Source organism: Suillus bovinus (genome assembly GCF_016758785.1).
Source record: "Suillus bovinus strain UH-Sbo-P2 chromosome Unknown EDB93scaffold_27, whole genome shotgun sequence".
NCBI lineage: Eukaryota > Fungi > Basidiomycota > Agaricomycetes > Boletales > Suillaceae > Suillus > Suillus bovinus.
Window position 1 is genome coordinate 183,120 of NW_024542083.1, and position 22,235 is coordinate 205,354.

Sequence of the window (22,235 nt, forward strand, 5' to 3'; positions counted from 1 at the left end):
GGCGCTGCGCGAGCTGGGTTGAATTCAAGTGAACGCGAACTGAATGAAATTGAGCAGCCCTTGGGGTCAGCGCAAAGCCTGCAGCGTGCCGCAAGGCACCACGACAACAAAGCGATTTTGTCCGCACTGTTACAGTGGCTCATACTTACCGCTCCGCATGAACAATAATTGACGCCTAATCTATAACCCACCACCTTACAGGTTGACATGCACCAATCTCAAGAAAATCGTCGATGCCTGTTGGCCGATTAAATACGCACCTGCAGTTCTGCCGAAATTCGTGCCATATAACAGCAATAACAATTCTGCCAGATCGATCAGAATTACGCTCCTGAGCATATACATATAAAAGCTGGCCGTCGTCCTATAGTGTTCCCCCATCATTTTGAGATCCCCCTTAGAATAGTCCATATCAACCTCGCACAGAAAATGCGTTTCTCCCTCCTCGCCGTTGTTGTTGCTTTGACGGCAGCTATGTTTGTCAGTGCAGACTGTGGGACCGAGTACCAAACTTGCCATCCGGCACTTAACGATTGCTGCAAGGGTTATACTTGTGTAGATATTGGCGTGAGTATGAGCAGTCAGCTGTGCAACCAAGATTCAACCACATCACTCACCTGCGTGCCTTAGCAATATTGGGTCTGCGACCGCGACCACAAAGGTTGAAAATGGAAGCGGCAGCTGGAGGGGCACGTCGCGACAGTGAGTCATATTTCACCTTTTGCTTTAGTATCATATTTAATAGTGTAATACCTAGTTCGCCGTTCAGAGGCAATCAATACAGTTGCTTTTGAACAGATTTTCGTACTGCTCGAGCAATAAGGATGTTTGAATTTATCTGAAAAAATGATTGAACGTGCCCAGTCTTGCTGGTGGACCACTAAGCTCGAGTTCGTGTAGCGTAGGGAGCTCGGGACTCCGGGGAGTGAATCTCTTCATCAAGCGAGTGTTGGATGAGGCGCAAGACATAAATGATTATCCTGTATACTAGATGCACTCTAGAACAAGAGGTGTGCGAAATTGCAATTCCGCATACGGACCTGGCGTAAATTGGGACCCCCTACCGTGACAGCGTTATGGTCACGTTAATTAAACCATATATGGTAGCTTAGTCAGATCACTTCGAAGACAAAAGTTAATGACATTGATTGCAGAACATACGAAACAGCAGCGTGTAAATTGAATGAGGACGTACAAAGCATCACAAGTACGTAGGATAGCGAGTAAAGCAAGTTGTAGACTCCATGAAAACAATTGTAAAGCATGAAGTTAAGTTTGAGTATGAAAAAAATGAGAAGCTGTGTGAAATCATCAAATCAACCAAGGGGGTAGCACATCAGGAAATCAACCTGGAATTGATATGACCAGGTAGAGCTGACAAATGAAACCCATTATGATACATCTAGCTTTAGAATTATACATTATTATCTTTGCTCAACATGTGTATGAAAAAATATATGATTATGCCAAGGATATATAATCTTGATACATCTCTTGCAAGTATGCAACAAATATATGAGAGAATGTATAGCTATGACAGGGGCATCTCATTTTGATGTGCCTTTTACAAGTATCAAGCAAGTATATGAAATAATACATGACTGTGTTGGGGTCACGTAATCTTGATAGGCGTCTTGCAAGTATGCAGCAAATATGTGAGAGGTTGTATAGCTATGACAGGGGCATCTCATTTTGATGTACCTTTTACAAGTATCAAGCAAGTATACGAAAAAATATATGACTGTGTCGGGGTCACGTAATCTTGATATGCATTTTGCAAGTATGCAACAAATATACTAGAGAATGTATAGCTATGACAGGGGTATCTCATTTTGACTTGCCTTTTAATATACAAAAATTGTCTCAAATTGTTAAAATACTCTAAAATACTCCAAGTCCCTTTGCGGATGGGCGAGAATTTGTCAAAGTCTACAAAAATTCAAAAAATGCAGGAAATCTGATTATATTGTTCAAAGCGGTGCACATAGGATAGAACAAATCACAGGACAACAAAATGGCAATGATACAAAGTACCTCTGCTATCGGTATGTATTAATATCCACCTAGGTAAACCCTGGGGTGTCGGAAACCTCGCCTGCACCCACACCCGCATGAAGGGTATGGGTTTTTTTAGGGTACAACGAGCTCGCACCCTTACCCGCACCCATGCAGGGTTTCCCCACAGGTAATAGTACATATAAATATTAAACTAGCAATTCTAAAAATATGAAAAAACAATCCTACACTCACCAACTGCAAACAGTGGGCAACGATCAGCATGGCTCGAACTCGAAGGAGGATCGACACAACTCACAGGCTATGAACAGTGGGCGACAACTTCGATCAGCACGGCTCAAGCTCAAAAGAGGACCAATACACTCACAGACTGGGATGACAAGTCACAAGGTGCTCTAATCCTTCTCCTTCTCTCTCCCTTCTGCTCTTTCCATCCTCCTTGTCCTCCTAACTTCTCTCCAGTCCTCTCACTGTCCCACAATTCATGGAGTCCGCGCGATCACATCACTTCGTCATTGGCACTTGCCAGTGTATTGTTGGGTTGAATGCTCGGAGATGGCATGTGCTGGAGATGGACGGGGGGTGCGAGTGGTATGGGTGTTGCTGGTGGCATGCAAACACGGGCTGATGGTGTGGGGCACGTTGAGATGGACACGGTTGCTGTAGCGGTTGCAAATGGTGAAGTGAGGGCTGCGGTTGATGGTGGCAGCATGGGCTGCATAGTCCAAGCTATGTGAGGTGCGAGTGATGGCGATGGTGGTGCGAATGATGGGTGTGCAAGAATAAGCACCGGTGAAGTGGTGTGCAGTGAATGACGCAAATGATGGGTGTGCAAGAATAAGCACTGGTGAAGTGGTGTGCAGTGAATGGTGCGCCCGTGGTACTGGGTACTTCCTGCTGGTTGGAACGTGTGCAAAGAGTCGCGCTGGGTTTGCTGTCACTGGTAGGTGCATGCTGGCGCGTGTCTGTGGGCTCACTGTGTCCTGCAGACTGTTTCCTGCTTCCAACCTCCCCATTTCTTCCTGCCTTCTGTCCATTCGTCCACATCCTCTTCCCAACTGCTCCATTCTCCTTCCCCTTGCTCCCATTCGTCGTCCGCGTGCATCTGAGTCACATCAGCACTTGTTGGCGTGTACCGGGCGTGTGCGCTTGGCACTGGGGCTTGCTGGAAGTGGGTGGGCATGGTGGGTGCTGATCTTGGTGGTGGTTGTGGCTGAGGTGTGCGCGCGAGAGGTACACCATCTGCTGTGGCTGATGCGGGAGGTGCAGCGATTACTGCCGGATGTGAAGGTGCTGGTGCTGGTGTGATGTGAGCGGGAATGCGAGTGTGAAATGGAACATTGTAAAATGAATACTTGTCAAGGCTGAAATTTTCAAAACGGAGAGAACTCAGAATGCGAGTGCAGCAAAAGGCAATCAAACCAAACAAAGCGACTTCCTTGGTAGAATGTGTGCACAAACGAGCCGAATTGTATTAAAGTCGAGAGGCAAAATGATTAACACTGATACTGTAGACATAAGGGACGAGAGACTGAGTCAAAATCCGAGAGAACAAGAGAACACGAGAAAAAACCAAGCAGACAAGCAGAGTAGGCGAGTCGCGAGCTCTCATTCTAGTCACAAGGTGGAGAGAGGGCCACACTGGTAGTAATCAAATAAAAATCATTGAAAAAATAAAACTGGGGGAACTGACGTGTTAATGGGTCCAAAATGACCTTTTACCCTGCCAAATTCCTCATCAAAGACCTTGTGCCAAAACCGAGTTGTTGCTGAAGGTGCCGCGTGGAACTTGTGTGAAGACGAGTGTTTCGGGGAATGAATATATACTATTTAAGAATATCAGCTCTTTCCTTCATACTTTAACTTATACCAAAATCAATAACATACCTGAGAGCTATGGGTCAGCTGAACACTGTAAGTGACTTAGTGTTTTGTGTTGGTGTTACTCACTGTTTCATCTTAGCGTCTTTCTCGAATCCCAAACTTGAAGCAGAGGGGCAAGCAAGTACAAACATATCAGCAGGTGGTGTTTAGTTTTCAATATGTACGGTGCGTACTACTAATAGTCCATAGTTTAATTTTTATTAACTCGATGTGCGCGATCTAGTGTGAGGATGAGGGAGGGGGAAGATGTGGAAGGCGAGGGGGTAATAGGTGAGGAGGCAATAGGCAAGGAGACAATAGGCAAGGAGACAATAGGCAAGGAGACGATGGGAGAGGATGATAAATAACAAAGTATTGCGAGGATCGTGCATGGCAGGAGGTAGAAGCATGGAATCGAGACATCTAGGAATAATTTTGAGTTCGTTAGTAACACGTCCAGCTTGTAAGAGCACATGACTAATGTGGCTTCATCAAGCACAACAACTCTGTAGTCTTTCACCAACGCATGGGCCAGACTGAGCAGGGATCTTGCCCCAATGCTGAAATTCGCTCCCTCGCTCTCAATAGTACTGTCAAGGTCGTAGTGATTGGTGGGAGCTTGCTTGCTCCCGACACCATCAATGACTGTTTCGAAGTGGTGCTGAAATGAGGTGGCACCAAGCAGCTTGGTTATATATATCAGAAATGTGCATTCTCTTGAGCCTGCAAAGAACGACATCAGCTTCAAGATTGCTACAAGAAATAAGCACGGCATAGCAGGTGCAGGCCTTACCAACATGAAAAGAAATCAACGACAGATTTGGCCATTTAAACCTGTCTACTCGACTCTAGTATATCTTTCAATGAGATGTTGCTCCTCTCGCACATTTGGCGGAAAAGTGTTACAAGAACATCTAGACGCTTGGGCCCCTACCATTTTTCTCCTAATCCTCCTCGTATCTGCCCTCGCCTCATACCCTTACCCCGACCTTACCCTTGTCATCCTCGCCATCCTCACATTCCCCTTCGCTCTCTACCTGTCGCTTCAGCAGAGCCAGTACATCTGGTCGGATCCTTTTGCTGACGAAGCATACCCATGCTCTGTTCCACCACCTGACTGATCCCGTGGACAGTCCTCTTGCCCTTACCGTCAGGACGGTAACCTATGATACGATGCACGACGCATCCCCTTTGCCCCGTTCCCTTTCTTGATCTCTGACTCAGTGCGCAGTCGCACATGCGACTTATACTTAGCTCCGCAGTTGCACGATCGTGCCCCTGCGCGTTTCACTTCTCATTTTGATCTTTGACTCACTTTCTTATCTGCACGTTCAGGATTCACCCGTGTCTCACCTCGAACGTGCCTTCCTTTTATGGTCATACCCTTTACCGATTGCTTCTCTTGGTAGTACGAGTTATCACCCACTAATACGCTTCCTATCCTCTATATAAACTCGCTACCATGTAACATATTCCCTAACTTGAATCTACTTGGTTCTTGACCTCCTACTCTCACCAGAGTGATCCTTTCTGCCTCGCCAGCAGTCTATATTATATCTTCTTATCTGCTCCTCGCGGATAAGCCTATAGTCTTGATCTTTACTCATCGACTTCGTCGACGAGCAAAGCCCCTGTTAACTAGTTGGACTTCTGTCCTTCTAATTAACGACGATCTTACAATTAACCTTCGGGTGTCGTAAGCCTAGGCCGATATAGCTTATCGTCTCGCACCCGCGTGACATAAGCTACCCGATTTGGACATAGGCGTCAAATCTTACTTGCCGAAGCCTCGCCAAGTAAGACCCCTAACCTTGGGCTAGCCCAAGGATGTCCTCGACCATTGACGACACACGCTCTGTTTGAGCGTCGCCAACAGATACCATCCAAGTCGTAACAGAAAAGTTCACCCTCTGTTTTGAAAAGACTGGATGGAGTATCAAATTCCTTTGATAGAGTGTGAGTTTCAACCAATGAAAGGTGTTCAAATCATCGTACAGCAACAAGGCCAGCGTCAAGGACCAGAATCTGGTCATATGAAATGATAGTACAAAGTTGGTCTGAAGTATCATTGTGTCTCAGCATTGCACCAAGAGGACAACAGATAAAACGCACGGGCAATACAAAGTAGCGTCCGATCCTGGAATTCCGTTTGGATAGTGTGCTGGATTTTACTGTCAGTATTGAGATCGACAGAGGCTCTGGAAAAAATTCAACATTAGGCATCCAGGAGAAGAGCACATGACTAACGTGGCCTCATCAAGCACAATGACTTTGCAGTCTTTCACAAGCGCACGAGCTAGACTGAGCAGAGATCTCTCCCCAACACTGAGGTTTGCTCCCTCACTCTCAATGGTACTGTCAAGGTGGTGGCGGCTGGTGGGAGCTTGCTCACTTCTGATGCCATCACTGGAAAATGACTGTTTCGAAGTGGTGCTGAAATCAAGTAGACAAGATTGACGCAGTGCATCCCATAGCTCCATGTCACTGTGTTGTGAGAATGGATCTAGCTTGGAGCATATGGTCCCTGGTAATCATTTAGTGCTTCACACGAGAGCATGTAGAACGATACTGACCGCTAAATAGAATGGGCTATCGGGTTCATATGTCAGTCCTGCATGAGGTTGTATAAGAAAACTGTACAGACATCTTGTGGGATGATAGAAATCTTGGAGCAGAGATCTTGAAGACCAATTGTAGATATATCGATACTAGAAGGGGTGAACCAACCAATATTAGTCATGAGCGATGATCCACACACCCATCAATAGTGATTGAACCACCAGACATCTCAACAATCCGAAACAATGCAAGCATCAATGAAGATTTGCCAGCACCAGTCCTGACAAGACACTGCATTAGCATATGTTTGTAGATCCAACAAAGCAGCTGACCTTCCAACAATGCCTATCTTTTTGCCTCCCCTAATCTTGATGGAGATACCTCTCAATATGTTGGGAAGGCCCGGCCTATATGCCATTTTAATGTGGCTGAATTCGATGGCGCCATGTTCAGGCCATTGCACCAGGGGCTTTTGTTCTTCGAGTTCATACGGAGCCTCTTGAGGTATCATGTCGCCTGCGACGTACTGTGCCACTGCAAGATGTAAGCAAGAGTTAAGGTAAGATAGATTTGGTAGCTTACCTCGCTCCACTGCATTCATGTGATTCTGAGACAGACAAACAACTCAATAGCCTGTAATGTGGGATAGTAAGGAGAGCCTTACCTCGACGTCTGCTGTTTGTCTGGTCAACAGACCACACATTTGTGACAGCGAGGCTGTGACACAGAAGTTAATTGTATGTACTTTGGTAGCAGCATTGGGAAACCCACTAGTATATGACAGTACCAACCCTATCTGAGCAGTGTTTATCCCGGAGACGTCGATCACTACGAGAAGAGTGACTTATTGAGATCATAGCATCGCATAAGTATGAGGTGTCAGTCGTTAAGTAGACGCCTACAATGAAGACTAATATGGCTCCCATGAAGTCCAACCTTATTGCAAGCCACCTGAGGGGAGGTGATAAACCAATAACTGCCAAGACATGTATAAGGTTACTTGCCTCTGGTTCGTAACCACGAGGAATAGTGCTCTATCTTCCAAATCAATGTAGTATCTATTGGCAGCAATAAATCACTTCATTTATCTGTAGCTTTGAATTGTGGGAAGTCCTGTCAAGGTCTCTGAAAAGTGGGCATACAAAAGAGAGCGAAGCATTGAGTCTGATGACCAATTTCAACAGAGGCTTTCTAGATCAAAAATACAAGAACAAACCCAGATGTTTGACTTTGCGAGCACCAGCTCGATAAAAGGCAGTAAAGTAGCTGTAACTGAGAATGATGAAAAACATAGCAATAACTAGACAAGCATGAGTCATATGATTCAGACGGTAGATGATAACTATATACTGACCAAAGTACAGTTCAAGGACAGAAATGATGATGATAGAACCCATCACGCTGGACAGCATAATGATAACTGGATTTCCAGTCAGTTTCCATAAAACGAAACATGCAGCTAACATACCCAATGTCAATGATTCTTGATGATGGATCAGCAACGTTTCACTATGCAGTGATAAATGACTCACGTAGCAGTTGATTGTCAATACCTGAGTGAAAGGTTTCAGCAGGCATAGCATAGTGTACATCATTGAGATACTGACTGTTGATATCTTTTCCAAAAATACTCAGGATTCGGCCCATAGGCTATAGGTACACAATAAGTATCGATTTTGATGCTTTCATACACGATCACTTACTGTAGTGTCGAAAAAGGACATGGATGCATGAACAACGTTGCGTACAGACTTGTGGTGCAGGCTTTGAGACACATAATAGGACATGAAATCCATTCTAGCACCACTGTAGCAAGTGATGTTGAGTGAGCATGCCATCATCTGCGGTAGGAACTGACTTACAGCAAGAATGTGAAGATTGCTTGACCAGCCCCTAGGCAGCCGTACAGCGTCTGATAGAACAAGTTTGGTCGGTTGAATTTGCTGCACCAGGATTTAGAAGAGAAATAAAAAAGTCAATAAAAAGATACTGACTTGGTCTCCCACCAAACTAGTGTGTACGAGTTCAAGATCAGGCACCTCTGCATCGCAAGCATGATGAGAAGAAGAAGAAGTAAGGGACCTGTTATTGAACCGTGGCCTGCAACAAGGTAGGTCCAGTACACTTCAAAACTGTTTCAATCAAGGGAAACATATCAGACAAACTTGATCACACCTTTCCATGCGGAGCCTGTCGACCGCTTCTCTTTGACGATCAAGCGACCTTCAAGTTTACCATTGCCAGTAGCCTGCTTCTTGGCTCTTTTTGACTTCAACTTCACATCCTCGATGGTAATGCGTGTCTGCGGAATGATATCCTCTTCCTGGGTTTCATCTTCCCCCTCCAAGGCATGGCCACCGAACTCTAGGTCAAAACGTGCAAAATCACCACCACGAGAGACAAGATCCTCATAAGTCCCACTCTCCGTGATAATGCCATTGTTCAGGGTATAGATGTAATCTACTTGAGAGAAGAAATGGATCACATGCGTGACCAGAATGACGGTAACACCACGATTTCGCAGGGCACCCACGATAGCATCTTGGAATAAGGACTTTCCAACATTAGCATCAACTGAAGGCATTCTTCAATATGATAGACATGAAATAAATGACATAGCTCACTTGCCGAGAGCGGGTCATCAAATATAACAATTTCAGGTTCAAAATATAAAGCACGAGCAATGTTGACCTGGGTGGAAGATAAAGATCAATTCTTAACGAATACAAGCCACAAACTCACTCTCTGCTTTTGGCCTCCGCTGAGGTTGATTCCCTTTTCTCCAATCTGAAATATAATATAAGCGGCGATATCAATCTGGACTCACCCACGTACCTCAGTAAAATCCCCATCTGGGAGCAGTTGGAGGTTTGGAAGTAGACAAGCAGTTTCAATAATGCACCAATATCTATCCTTCTTGAATGGTTGGCCAAAATTGATATTATCACACTAGGGTAAGATGTTAGATGTACTTGCCCTTGAAGTTAGGGCAGAAACCATGCTGACCAACGCGACCGCCAAATGAGACATGCCCGGAGGACCTTCCTCATCTAATGTCATTCGACAAAATTACCTGAAAAATAGGTGTATCCTTTCCAGGAGCAGGCTTTTCCTTTTCCTTTGCCATGTCCTCCTTCACACCTCTGTCCTTGCCCCTCGGTGGACCACCGCCGCATGCACCCTTCGAGCTGAAAGCCTCACCAGAATCTTTTGCATACAACTCCCACTCAAATGTCACATCCTTGGTCAGAAGCACGGGTTCTTGGTCCTTGTCAATCACGAGTGTATCTTCGGAAATAAGTTCCATGCGGAACACGTGTGTGAGCCGCTGAATCGCATTGGATGCATCGGGTATAGCTGATAGAGCGCAGGGATAAATGTCATTGGTTGCTGGAGAAGCTATTTATCTCTCGGGTAAGTGCGTGTCTATGTCCACCGCAACAAACAATTTCACCTGGAATAAACTGAACAAACAGAATATGACAGCAATGTTGAGGTTGTGTGCTGTCAGGGTGTATGTGACAAAAGCTAGTGTGGCAGCGAGGACTGGCATCAAGGCTGCGAGGGCCAAGCTGTGTGAATTGAATTAGGAGGTGTTGCTATGCTATATCCATTTAGACTTACTTCCCTGAAGTTACATGAAGAATCCTTTGAATACCATGCAGTTCCTTTTTTTCGAAGGTAGAAGATTCCTAAGCAACTTTCGTGAATATGTTGTTGATATTCCTTGACATCGTGCTTGCTTGGAAGGAAAGGAACTTTGTATGTGAAGTATTTGACAATCCATATAGCTCCTGTGTACTCTTTAGCATCATTGCATGTCCTAGCAGCTCCAAGGTTACATACCGAGTACCTCTAGCAGAACTTTGACTCGTTGATCAGTCTATTTCATTGATACTGAGCGAATACAGTGCTGCAGTGTTGTTGAATTGGAATCGTGAGGGTAATTAGTGAGAAACCAGCGAGTGCAGAGGGCCCGGGCTAGTTTCCAAGTTAGAATAAATCGAACTCTTTACAGTGTACAACAAACCTCAGTCAAAAGATAGAAATGTGATTAACGAGCATGGTGTTGTTGATTTTAACGTGCACTTTGCCCGTCAGGTTCACTCCACACCCGTAAATACATGTTATCAGCGCGGCTCTGGCCAGGACCCCTGTTGCCATCGAACATCAAAAGAACTTAGCAACATTAGGTGAGCCGAGTGTAATTTATAAAGTTTTACAAACCTGGTGGGTGCAGATGCTGGTCATCACAGTGAGCCCAAAGAGCCCAAAGGCCATGACAATCCCACGACCGACATTAGGGCCAGGTGTTCCTCCAACTGATTGCAGCGGAACGCTCCTGCGCAGAGAATGATTTGCTGCTGGGGGAGGACAGGCATCAGAGGCTACCACAACCAAACACAGAGGTTGCTATTTACCCAAGGATGATAGGACCCATGAGTTGTGCAGTATCACCAAAGACCTGACAAGTGGTGTTGTACATTGATTATTGATTATGACAGCAATAAATGAGAGGAACACTTATACCTGGAATATACCTCCAATCTAGTACATCCCATGAAAGACATCATTCAAAGTCCAAGTTCGGTCTTCCGCGCCCTTATTTGATGGGTGGTGCTGATGGCAGGGTCTACGCCATGCGTCCTGGATAAAGGATGTAATTGAGACGCTCAGAGGTATACCCCGAACTTGAACTTGCTGGAAGGTTTTGTCTGAGTGGTTCGCCTTGGGTTAGGTTTGGTGTAAAACATCTACCTACACACACCTTAGCTTAACTGCCTGGAATACGGACACTAAGCAGATAAAAATTGGTAACCAAAGTGATAATGATAGGGACAACACAACATAAATAAAGATTAAGTCAAATATGCAAATGGCATAATATGGAATATCATTACAACAGCTATGCATGTCCTTCAAGGAAGGATACAGCTACAACAATGGTGTCACGTGAGCACGGAAGCATTGGAAGATATAGAGCCATTGAACCAATTGTCAAACCAATCATCAGACTGATTATCAGAAAAGTTGCTAGGTAGGCATGATTCATAAGTCGTGGCACTTCCAGAAGATGTGCATGTGCCTACAGTCACTGTCAGTGAGATAACAAAAGCAAAGACTGCAAACCCACCATCATTGATACACCCAATACCAGCAGTGTGTGCAATGGCTTCAGAGGACATGTCTACTTCGGACTGTGCTCGTTGTTTCATCAGCTGCAGAATGTGAAAATCTGACTTGAGCACATCCAGCAGTTTGTCCTCCTTTGTTTTGAAGCCATTGGGGTTGTTGAGGCAGATGGGCTTCGTGACTGCACAAGATGCGCTGATATAGTCACCATATGTGACACTACTAACCCAATATTTTATCAAGCAAGGCAAGGGAAGAAATGAATTGTTGGGCTGCACATTGTAAGAACACCAAGTCCACCACAGCAAAGTAATACTGACCTTTGATACGTGTTGGTGAAACTGAGGAATTTCTTGAGTTCGCGGGAAATCCGTTTGAAACTGCCATGATGTGGAAAGCCACACCTCGCATTTCTCTCAAGTAGCTTTTGATGGTTGAGAGGGAACAAAATTGACCGAGAAGTCATCACCATGGACCGAGAGAGGTGTTCGTACATGCACGACAAGGTTCTCTCTCAGCATTGTCCTTTGCCATGTAGCTAGGGGAAAAATTGGTGTTAACAATCATCTTATGAGAGCATGCCTTACGTGGGTGATATTGGGTGTTCAGCTCTTCATACACATTCTCAATAGCTTTACTGAATAACAAAAGCTCCATTTGAGATCGATACCTCCTCTCCTCCATCAAGCAACGCCCTCCTTGCACAAGGAATGTGATGCCAGTGTACTCTTCTTGCTGGAGCTGTCTCTCCACTGTGGCCACTCTGAGGCTTATATGAAGGACAGTGATAAGATCAAGGGGGTCGACCCATTCAAACAATACAGATGCTGTGATCAGGAGGGATTCTGGAAGCTGGACTTTATGTTATGATAAAATAATTATGAAAACATGGGAGTGCACTCCCCTGTTTCTGGAGCCAAGATTTCAGGGCATTCTCGGTGTGCTCACCAAGCAAGTTTCTTGTTGAAGGAGTGTTAGGTGTAGGAAGCAAAGCTGAACATATATTTAACATATCGAAGTAGGAGGGGGGTAAGAAGAGGCTCACATGTAATCATTGAGGGCTTACAAGCGAGTATAGAGGCTGTGGCTGTATGACAGCGGTCTATAAAAAAACACAGTATATGACTAAGTGATTAAGAGAATCTACTCACCTTGAATTTAGGTGATGAAGTTTATTGGACAATGCGCAAGTCGTTGTTAGAAAATCATCAGAGTCCGCAGTCGGTAGGCTTGAGTATCGTTATTTACTGAAGGGTTGTAGATGTACTTGGCCGTTCACATGAACCATACCTGCAGATCGCAGCTGCCAAAATCAAACTTGGGGTGCTTTGCTTACTACGCCAGCATCTTAACCCTCAAATATCGCAAGAATATTTGTAACACAATGCAGCGCCAGATACATTCAAACCCGACCAATGTAAACAATATATAGAAAGTGACTTCTACTTCAGATCGGCTTATTTACGGCGGGCAATCTTGATGACATCAGTTTTCCTGGATGTTGCATTCCCGTTTATCAGCAGCACAGAAATGAACTGCATGTTAACTCACTTCAAGTTGCAAAACCCTGCAAGGTAAATGTGGAGAATCGGGAGTTCTGGGTCACCTTGCTGTGTGAACAGGTCCATTGCCGTCCTGAGAAGTTTGTCATATACCTCGCTAACAGAAGGAAATTGTGATAGGTTAGTGCTGACTCCCCCTGTCTTGACCATATCTATTAGATAGGAGAGGAGAGTGCTGTAACACTAACAAAATGGAACACTTAAAAAAATAAGCACATAATGTAAAAGCAACTTACGCAGGCCCCTACAAATGCTAATGTCGCCGGGGGTAGATGTGAGGCGTGCCTGAAGATAGGGCGGTTGATATTAGCCATAATTCTGCTCACATTGGCTGATTTAGTGGGCCTGTATACCAGATAGTGAATGAGTGATTTTTCAATGCCCATGCGAAGGAACCGCACAAAATCATTAGTCTGCGTGGCAAATAAGACATTAACATTCAAAGTTAACGAAGAAAACTAACAGCAATCGGGAAATGGGTCGAGTAGGGAGACATAAACATGTTCATCAGTTGTACACACATGGAACACATGTCACTCTGCAGAGTGAAGGGGCACGGGTTTTGAAGGATAAAATTGTTCATCAGTCTGCTGTCTGCGATTGCGATGGTAGCTGCCCGTTTCATGAGGGACAGAAGCGCAGACAACCATTTACCGACCTATTCTAGGCGAGACAAGTAGATGGAATCAATGAAGAAAACATACCATCCCCAATATAGCATCTTTTGTGATATGGGTATGCCCATCGGATGATATAACTAAAAAGAGTCAGGATGTCCGGAGAATATTATATGAATGAGCTCCTGACTGTGATCCAGAGATGCATAATCTATCCCAACCGCAGTGAGGCTCCGTTGGAAGAGCTTGCTGACAAACTCTTTCCTTTCCTTGGAGTAATTGGCTTGTGTGAGTAAGAACAGATTAATGGGTATTTCGAGAGCAACATCAGATCTCATCTCAAGCCGCAAGTGAATGAGGACCGCTTTCCACTGGGGATACCGGTCTTGAATGGTGCTTAGAGTATCTGTACCGTCTGCTTGTGCTTCAGGCTGCATGACATCATCATCAAGATTCGTCGTGCAGCCAGTCATGTTCACGGAAGGAACACCGGAATCCACCAGTACCTCAGCGACATTCAGAGTTTGACCCAAGGGTAGTTCGTCAAACATGGGAGGCTCTGGCTCCGACACGACGGGATGTGACTCAAATGTGGCTCATAGTCATTGAACTCCGGGGCAACTATAGAGGTTTGAAAGGGCTGAAAGAGCTGGGATAAAGTGACAACAATGTCAATAGGGCCACATCCCTGAGGATACTCGGCAAGAAGGGCCGTTGTTTTTTGAATGCCCGGAGTGGGCTAGGATTTTGTCATGCAAGATAACTTCAAGATTGTAAGACAGGCTTACCCAGTGATATTTGATATAAAGAAGGTGGTCAGTTATCGTGTAGGCCTGGGGAGCCAAATCCAACTTCCCAGATGGCTCAGCATGCTACAAGACTGGTCAGTGGGAAAGCAAGTGCAGTCCAAGTGCAACATGGTACCTGGGTGTATATGGGCACAGACCCAGGTTCATACATGGAATGGTGCACAATTTCCATCCCATTGTGCATGATCAGTGTTGCAATATAGCCAATCAAGGAGATCTGGTGTCTAAGCTATAGAGACAGTCAGTGTATGACACCTGAAGAATGAGCCACCTATGGCGCCAAGGGAAATGGATAAACACTGGTGTATAGTGAGACATTCCTGCAACTCTCAGAAGAAGAAAAAACTTACATATAGAGGGAACAACATTGTTTTTTGTTTGCCGATGGAAACATAACCGACGAAATCGAACCCTGCATCTAGGCTGACGAGGCCCTGGAGGAGTGAGATAGTGACGTTGAAATAGCAAGGTAAAAAAAAACGCACAGAGATAAGCATCATGCTAGGTGAAAGGTCACTGAAGAGTTAGCATTCATGAGGTTGAGATTCCATGATATCTGCAGATGAAGACATTGAGAATGGACGAAAAAATACTCATTTGAATACAGTTACATACTTTGACCGCGGCTGACCGCATTTGGCTGCATCCATGCGCCATCACCATGTAGTTGACATATTACATGAAAACTACTCAGTTATGGCTTGAATAGTTGACCGCGAAAGTGGTCCCAATAGATTTAATGGTTTTGACTGGTCGCAGAATATTTGAGCTACATTTGCAGTAAAAAATTAAGGTATGATCTAGTTTTTGTAGTCTAGATCTACTTCGCCATCATACATCTCATCAAATTGATCTGGTAATAATTTGTCAGAACGGAATGGCTGCTCAATGTCCAACCCATCGTCAGTATCATCACTTTCATCGTCACCTTCATCTTCATCTACTTCTACGTCGTCTGTGAGGTCTTCCACATCACGGTTAAATGATGCCTGTAAGCTAATGTCTTCTCGTTGAAGCTCAACCTGCATGGTGCAATAGTGAGAATATACATGTCCGATGCCAAGCCTGAAGTGAAAGCGCATAAGCATATTGCGGTCAACAAACCTAATATGACAAACTCTAAATCAATATTGCTGATCCATGTTGCATTACGACCAACTTACCAATTGACATAGTATTCACACCAGTCATCTTTGTCCTCCGCACATGCTGACACACCTGATCCATCAGCATGTCTCTTGCCTCTGGCGAAATGAGGAATGACGTAACAACCCCGAAGGACATCTGCAGGATCAAGAAAGCCGAACGAGTGCTTGTGGTTCAGGGGCAGGAAGTTCACTCGATCCAGGGTTGAAGTCGCCCAGGTGGAGACTTCATCCATGGGCTCGTACCAGCGAATCCACAGGAACTCCATTCGTATTGGAGTGTAGTCAACCATACCATGTCCAATGAATATGACATTGACATGGTATACGCCAAGTACCTTACCGTAGTTGTACCTGTGACCATGGCACCCCATATCATTGTCGGTGTGGAGCACCATAATGTTGCAATGCGAAGTTCTTGGATTGATAACATCCTGGGCTCTTCGGACATCGTAGGTCGTATAGTTGAACCTAGCCATGTTATGCTGATATATGCGATCATCCTTGAGAATAATTGTATTGATATCCTGTTCGTCTCCTACTCCTGAGGGGGTAATGATTCGACGTAAGAGGTGTTCCTTCAGTTTTGGAAGGAATTTCTGCAAGAGCATGTTAGAGGGCTTTCAATAAAGCAGTATATGACCAACTTTTATGGCTGGATCACCCGGGTGGCTGATCAAGTATGATCCTATATGTATAGGATACTTTTGTGTCAGGCCAATATGATGATGAGCCTGAGGGCTTCTTGCTACCTCAGAAATTTCAACATGGGGGCGATTAAAATTAGTGTCACCAATTCGACGAATGCGAGCCTGACAGTGCTCGATCTGAGTCAGCTGTTGAACAAAAGATTTACGATCAGTGCGACAATATCTGGCTTTTGGGGAATGGTGTTCAAGTTCACCCTGGAAAACTCAAGTCAGGGCAGTTCATAGCGGAAGATTATATAGGACGGACCAGGTTCAGTGCTGTACAAATCAGATGTGCCATACCGACGAATGGTAGACACATAGTCTCCCAACACGTGAAATTTGTACAGTTTGAATATTGAACACTTTGCTGCGCTTCAAATTCTCTGAGGCGTCCACCTCCGCTTGCTCTATGACACAAGTAGATTGTGTACATTTATGCCCTGCCTTCTGGTTCACTGCCTTCTTTGCACGGCATCGGGCACGAGCCCTGACCTCCTTGCCAAGTTTGTGGGTCCCGTAAGCATTGCAAACTGTTGCCTTGAATTGATGAAAGTGTTGACCTGAGTGCTGACATCACATTGTCCATGATTTCGAGCATCAAATCAGAATGCATTCGAAGCTTGGCTATCCCATGCCAATGAGCCATGGTGAAGAGCAACTCAAGAACAGTCTGATTATGTGGCTCAGGAAGAAGGCTGTCAAAGACAGGGATAGAGCACTGTGCATTGTGTCAGCCTATCTAAGTTGAATGGCGGCAAGATCATACCTGGAGGAGATCTTCGAAGTTTTGAGCCGCCAAATGTTTCATCTCAGAAGAATTGGCCAAAAACTTTCGAATGGTGGCTGGTCCAAATGTCGGAGTTTGCCTGTATCTGATGACAGAGGAGTCAGCTGGATCAGACAAGTAACACATTATCAAACATCATACCTCTGGTCCAATTGATGAATGAGACCCGGGTCCTGCGCCATAATAATCTGTAACAAGTGAATAAACAACATCTTCCACACGCCGATCTCAAATTCATGTAACAAATCCACCACAAGAGCACAAAATATACTGAAATCCATATGCCCCAGGTGGTCTGAGAATGCATTCTAAGACATAGTAAGCTATGGTTGGCAAACAAACTGGAAGTCTTACTGAGGTAGGTACCCACGACTGTGGCTTCAAAATGTGTTCCACCGCTGTGCTGCCAACCACGAAGTTTTGCTCATAAATCAGCGAGCGAGCATCATTCACCATCATTCTCCTTCTCTCATCACTGCGCAAGAGGGTTTGGCATTGTTTTCTATCTAGAGGCATGCCCATATTATGAATATGATTCTTCGGTATAAGGCAGTGGGGACATGGACACCCTCCTAAGTTTCAAACCGTAGCTATGAGTACTCTAGTAAAATTAGAGTCAATACTATTCAAGGTACAAATTGAGTATACAGACTTTTCTGGATAGTCTGCAGAGTAAGTGAAAATCCTCGGATAAAATCTGTGTTTGATGCCGTCACAGCAACACACTACAATGCCGTGTTTGTAAGCTTCGAGGAACTCATTGTCCAGCAGAATCCTCCATTGCTCATGAAAGAACTCCCTGTGGCAATGTGTTGTGCACTCACTGTTCAAGCCTTTCCCATCTGTAAAAGCTTTGAGTGAATCATGGAGCTGACAATACGACATTTAAGTATGCACCATATCGAACAATGTAGGAAGGCGTACCGTTTCAAAGTAAGCGACATGGTTGCTCAAGTTGAGCGATGGTTTGCAACGGCGATACTTAGACTCGTTGCCGAAGTACATGTAGGTAGGCCACAACTTGGCATTGCCAAATGAAGTGAGTTGCATGGCATCAGACCAAAACATGAGGGCAGCCACCACTCGAGGTAAATCACAACCAGGCTCGCCTGGTGATTCTTGTAGGTTGCTGTGAGCTTTGTGAAAAGCGGCGGATGTGTACAAGTCCCCATAGATGGAGACTTTGGCATCCAAATGAGGAGAATTCCAATGCAGCTGGTATGGCTCATAATGGAATAGCTTATCATCTCGGGCATTAGCCAGCTTCTCTCGCAAAACACCCACGAGAGAACAATGATATAATTCAGCAGCGTGATAACACCGTGAACCTGGTACTTCAGCGGTCCGTGCAAATGGCACCTCAATAGACACCGGTGATATTTTCCATCTGGTGTCTTCATCCTCCCATTCCTCTCCACCTCCCTTGTCGTAGTCGTTGGCACCAAGCTGAGAGTTGATTTTTTTCCAATGGGTAGAGCATACATCAGTAGCCTTGAAGGTACTGGCACCCATGATCTTCATCAGTTTCATATAGTCTTCTTGTGATTTCTGCACTCCTTGATTCCAATACCAATTGCCGAGTTCGAACGAAGAACAGTTAGGATATGGATGATACTGAGACTTGCTGCTCGCAGAGAGAGGCACATGTTCGTCATTGTTGACTTGAGGGCTACCCTGTATTAATGACAAGTCCACAATAGTAACATACTGTTCTGGATCATGGGATGGCACTTCAGATGAGAAGTATTGACGCACGAGCCCAAAGACATTTTGGGGGGTGCATAATACTGTGCGTACTGGTAAAGCTGATGGATTATTTGAAATGACAACAGATACCACGGGCACAAGATGACGGTCACGAGCTTCCAACAGTATAACAGGCAGAGGCTGTGGAAGCACGTCTCTGAATCTTAATGGCATCTGGCGGTTCTGATGCCTCGTTTGGCGCTGTGCCAGGGACATGTCCTCTATGTCATTTTGAGGACCTTCACCTTCAGGAGGGCCACCCACACCCTCAGTAGCAATGGAAGGATCAGGTAGAGATACTACTGTCACTTCAAGATGTGATGATGTTGAGGGAACGACATGCCCGGAGGCCAGGTGGTCAGAGGATGGTATATGAAGTGATCCCGTAACCGGCCCAACCTCGATGCGCGGCTTCTTCCTGCCAGTTAATAATTCCTTGAAAGACGATATGGCTGACGAAAGATGCTTTTTCGTTTGAGAGCATGACCGTCGATGGTAATTGAAGTAGTTTTGCACTGTGAAGGTGCGCTTACAGGCGCAAGTGTAACCAGCAGTTGACATGAAGAAAGTTCTGGAATATGGACAGATCGCACCACCCAAGACATCGTGCAACAATCGAAGCCAAATGGACTAAACAGGGATCGCGCTACCAAAGTGGCAGAAATTTGTGATCGCAGAGTACCTGAAAATGGAGACCGCAATCGACAGGCACCTGAAAAGTGGAAACCGCACAAGGTTGAGTGGCTGAAAATGGTGATTGTGCAGTGGTAGCATGTCTTGCAGAGATGCATAAATGCTCCCAATGAGCTCAAGGCATCTTCCATGCTCCAGGAATGTCTCGACTCTCTTCTCCATATTCTGAAATGCTGGAATGTCCTCGATTTAAACCAACCCCAAGATCGTTAGAATGCTGGTGGATATTTTGATTTGCCGCCATGGGATACTTCACTATCATGGCCCAACGGGCAAGCTAGCCACATATCAATGGTAAATCAGTTGATTTTATGGAACACTTACTCCACTCACCCGAATGACAGGCCAACCAACGGATATGGGCACAAAATTCATCTGTCGCAGTTTCTGAGGTATCGTGAGATGCATGCATTCTGTTACCCATCTTGCCTTTCTCCAAAGTTGATAAATATGTCGAGGCTTCAGTTTTTGAACGAACTGCAGGGATATGTAGAGGAGAATATGTCGCTGAATGTGCGACCAGCACTTGCAGCTACATGCGTGAGTTGGGTTCCTCAACATCAAGGTGTGCAGATCACTAACTCTTAACTTAGTAAATGTAGAAAAATTCTTCGACAAAGCCTACATACCAGCTATGCATTATCCATGCAAAGGTATACTTGTATCTTACACATGTCCTCACATGTTCATACTCTCAAAGATCATCGACCAATCTGCACATCCATTAACGGACGGAAATGGCGACGTTCTTGGACAAGGTCTGCAATGGTGTCTCCCACATCAACATCGTAGTACAAATTAATTGTCGTAGACATATCTATAACTGAAATATCAGTGTCTTATTTTAAGTTTCGAAGTTTAGTACTAACAAGTGATTTATCATGTGATGTACCCAAGATCAGCAATGATATTATGAGCCTGATGGGGTCCATCAGCACATCCATCAATTCTAGATAGATACATTAAAGACGTCCATCACAGTGAGTGATGGGTATCTCATCACCTTGTAGCGTGTGCAAGGCCCTAGCGTGTTAAGGCATAGCTTGCATTGGACGGTCAATCTGACCCTCAACATGCAAAATTTATATTTAATTATGACATGTATGGCACCAAATGTCACAACAGCTACAAGTATCGTAATAGTACCTAGTAATATGGTTGTAAAGTGAAAACAAATCAAGAAGGCAAGGAGCAGGTTTATATATGGCTTTACTCAGAAATCAAACTCCGATGGCACCACCCAAAATACGGGCCACCTGTTGTCATGATCCTAGTAGTAGCTTGAAGTTAGTGAGTCCCTGAACATAGTACATCGTCAATGCCATGTGCGTGCCCCACTTCTATTATTTGAGCGTTGTAGTGGCGGTGGCTCCTCAGTTCCCGACTCTGCCTCTAACATATCACGTGACCTTCCAATGTCCGAAGGGCAAGCATATTGCTTGTACTAACATAGTACTAGTACTAATCATAGCTAGGTAGGCACTTGAACTACACTAAGTACTCAAAAAATCATCAACATGGCCCCAAAATCGTTGATTTCAGATCCTGGAAAACGAACATCGTTTTCTGCTGATCTACCAAGCCGAAGCCAATACCGAAACCTGTGAAGGAGGCTGAAGTTATTTCAGAAAAAAGTGAAGACTCGGATGCTGAGGACGATGAATATCTTTATGGTTTCTCAATAGACAAGGATGATTCATCCAAGGTTAATATCAGGCGACTAGTACCTACTGTCACCAGGGATGATGCAACAGTAAAGAGGAAACTTGAGAAAGTGTTCCTGAAGCGACATCCTAGGCATATACCACTGTGCGTGGGACACCATGAAAATAGTTTCTTGTGAACTTAGCCACAGACTACTACACTCACCATCTATGAATACTTCCTGTCTCCTCAGTTTGTATCAGTGCACGCTGCTCGTCTCAGTAGCCAATAAACAATTATAATGACAAGGAAAACAATAACCATATAATGTTAGTCTAAACTCGCCCTGTTGGTGACCAAACACGTTAATGAAACTGCAAGCTTCACGGAAAGGTACAGTGTTGATGATGACATTGTCTCCAGAGCTTTCTGGAGAAGTGATCGCAAATGTGCTATGCAAACTGCCATGTCCAGAAGCACCCTCAGGTCTCGATACCGATGCACTCAGGGGGCTAGCATGGGAGAGCAAACAGCTGTTAGCCTGGAGGAGAACGCACATCACTTCACAGGGCTATCCATACTGTCTGAGCATGCCGCTGGGAACTAATTGACAATCGAGAGGGTTTCAAGCACAAGTCAAATCTCTAGGGTAGCCAAGCACTGCAAGAGCTATAAGATATAATACTACAGGATATTTCTTCACTAGATAAAACACTGAGATACATGTCAATTTAGATTATCATGCCACTAATTTCAGCTGTATGACACAAGGGAGTAAGCCATGGCTATTTGCATGCTGAGAAAAGGCCTACATAGCTGATGGTGTCGGGACTTCAGCATCACACAACAGGTGAGGGTATTTGATGCACTTATGGGAGTTTACTTTGATTGGCATGGGGGTCTGAATGACGGTGGGGTCAATAACCAATAGAAAGAACAACAGATCAAGTAGCAAAATGTGTCGGTAGT

At 44.9% G+C, this 22,235-nt stretch overlaps 5 protein-coding genes across 5 annotated transcripts; 1 reads left to right on the forward strand and 4 right to left on the reverse strand.

The window, feature by feature from the left end:
* Positions 1-2,576: 2,576 nt before the first annotated feature.
* On the forward strand, positions 2,577-3,664 carry EDB93DRAFT_1103938 (uncharacterized protein; the record flags this gene model as incomplete). Its single annotated transcript, XM_041447364.1, has 6 exons — positions 2,577-2,749; positions 2,853-2,959; positions 3,006-3,200; positions 3,235-3,325; positions 3,380-3,465; positions 3,531-3,664. The coding sequence occupies 6 exons, from the start codon at positions 2,577-2,579 to the stop codon at positions 3,662-3,664; spliced, it is 786 nt and encodes a 261-aa protein (XP_041307750.1).
* Positions 3,665-4,616: 952 nt separating this feature from the next.
* EDB93DRAFT_1281059 (P-loop containing nucleoside triphosphate hydrolase protein) lies at positions 4,617-11,624 on the reverse strand (the record flags this gene model as incomplete). The annotated part of the gene is made up of 36 exons (XM_041454445.1): positions 4,617-4,793; positions 5,787-5,823; positions 5,875-5,936; positions 5,992-6,077; positions 6,127-6,403; positions 6,453-6,468; positions 6,524-6,587; positions 6,638-6,718; positions 6,771-6,972; positions 7,021-7,045; positions 7,103-7,155; positions 7,210-7,234; positions 7,335-7,389; positions 7,443-7,496; positions 7,651-7,738; positions 7,793-7,858; positions 8,046-8,088; positions 8,142-8,235; positions 8,301-8,381; positions 8,433-8,562; positions 8,614-8,898; positions 8,968-9,012; positions 9,063-9,129; positions 9,181-9,225; positions 9,274-9,387; positions 9,512-9,766; positions 9,875-10,010; positions 10,063-10,130; positions 10,171-10,232; positions 10,285-10,321; positions 10,498-10,592; positions 10,662-10,780; positions 10,860-10,903; positions 10,969-10,986; positions 11,008-11,030; positions 11,573-11,624. The coding sequence occupies 36 exons, from the start codon at positions 11,622-11,624 to the stop codon at positions 4,708-4,710; spliced, it is 3,090 nt and encodes a 1,029-aa protein (XP_041307751.1). The 3' UTR covers positions 4,617-4,707.
* Positions 11,625-13,028: 1,404 nt separating this feature from the next.
* Positions 13,029-14,301, reverse strand: EDB93DRAFT_1250364 (uncharacterized protein; the record flags this gene model as incomplete). Its single annotated transcript, XM_041453002.1, has 6 exons — positions 13,029-13,065; positions 13,123-13,316; positions 13,370-13,546; positions 13,597-13,791; positions 13,838-13,890; positions 13,941-14,301. The coding sequence occupies 6 exons, from the start codon at positions 14,299-14,301 to the stop codon at positions 13,029-13,031; spliced, it is 1,017 nt and encodes a 338-aa protein (XP_041307752.1).
* A 1,058-nt stretch (positions 14,302-15,359) lies between these two features.
* On the reverse strand, positions 15,360-17,365 carry EDB93DRAFT_1250365 (uncharacterized protein; the record flags this gene model as incomplete). The annotated part of the gene is made up of 5 exons (XM_041453003.1): positions 15,360-15,663; positions 15,723-16,303; positions 16,974-17,114; positions 17,163-17,268; positions 17,325-17,365. 5 exons carry the CDS (start codon positions 17,363-17,365, stop codon positions 15,360-15,362), a joined length of 1,173 nt encoding a protein of 390 aa, XP_041307753.1.
* A 703-nt stretch (positions 17,366-18,068) lies between these two features.
* Positions 18,069-19,490, reverse strand: EDB93DRAFT_1250366 (uncharacterized protein; the record flags this gene model as incomplete). The annotated part of the gene is made up of 1 exon (XM_041453004.1): positions 18,069-19,490. The coding sequence occupies one exon, from the start codon at positions 19,488-19,490 to the stop codon at positions 18,069-18,071; it is 1,422 nt and encodes a 473-aa protein (XP_041307754.1).
* Positions 19,491-22,235: the final 2,745 nt, after the last annotated feature.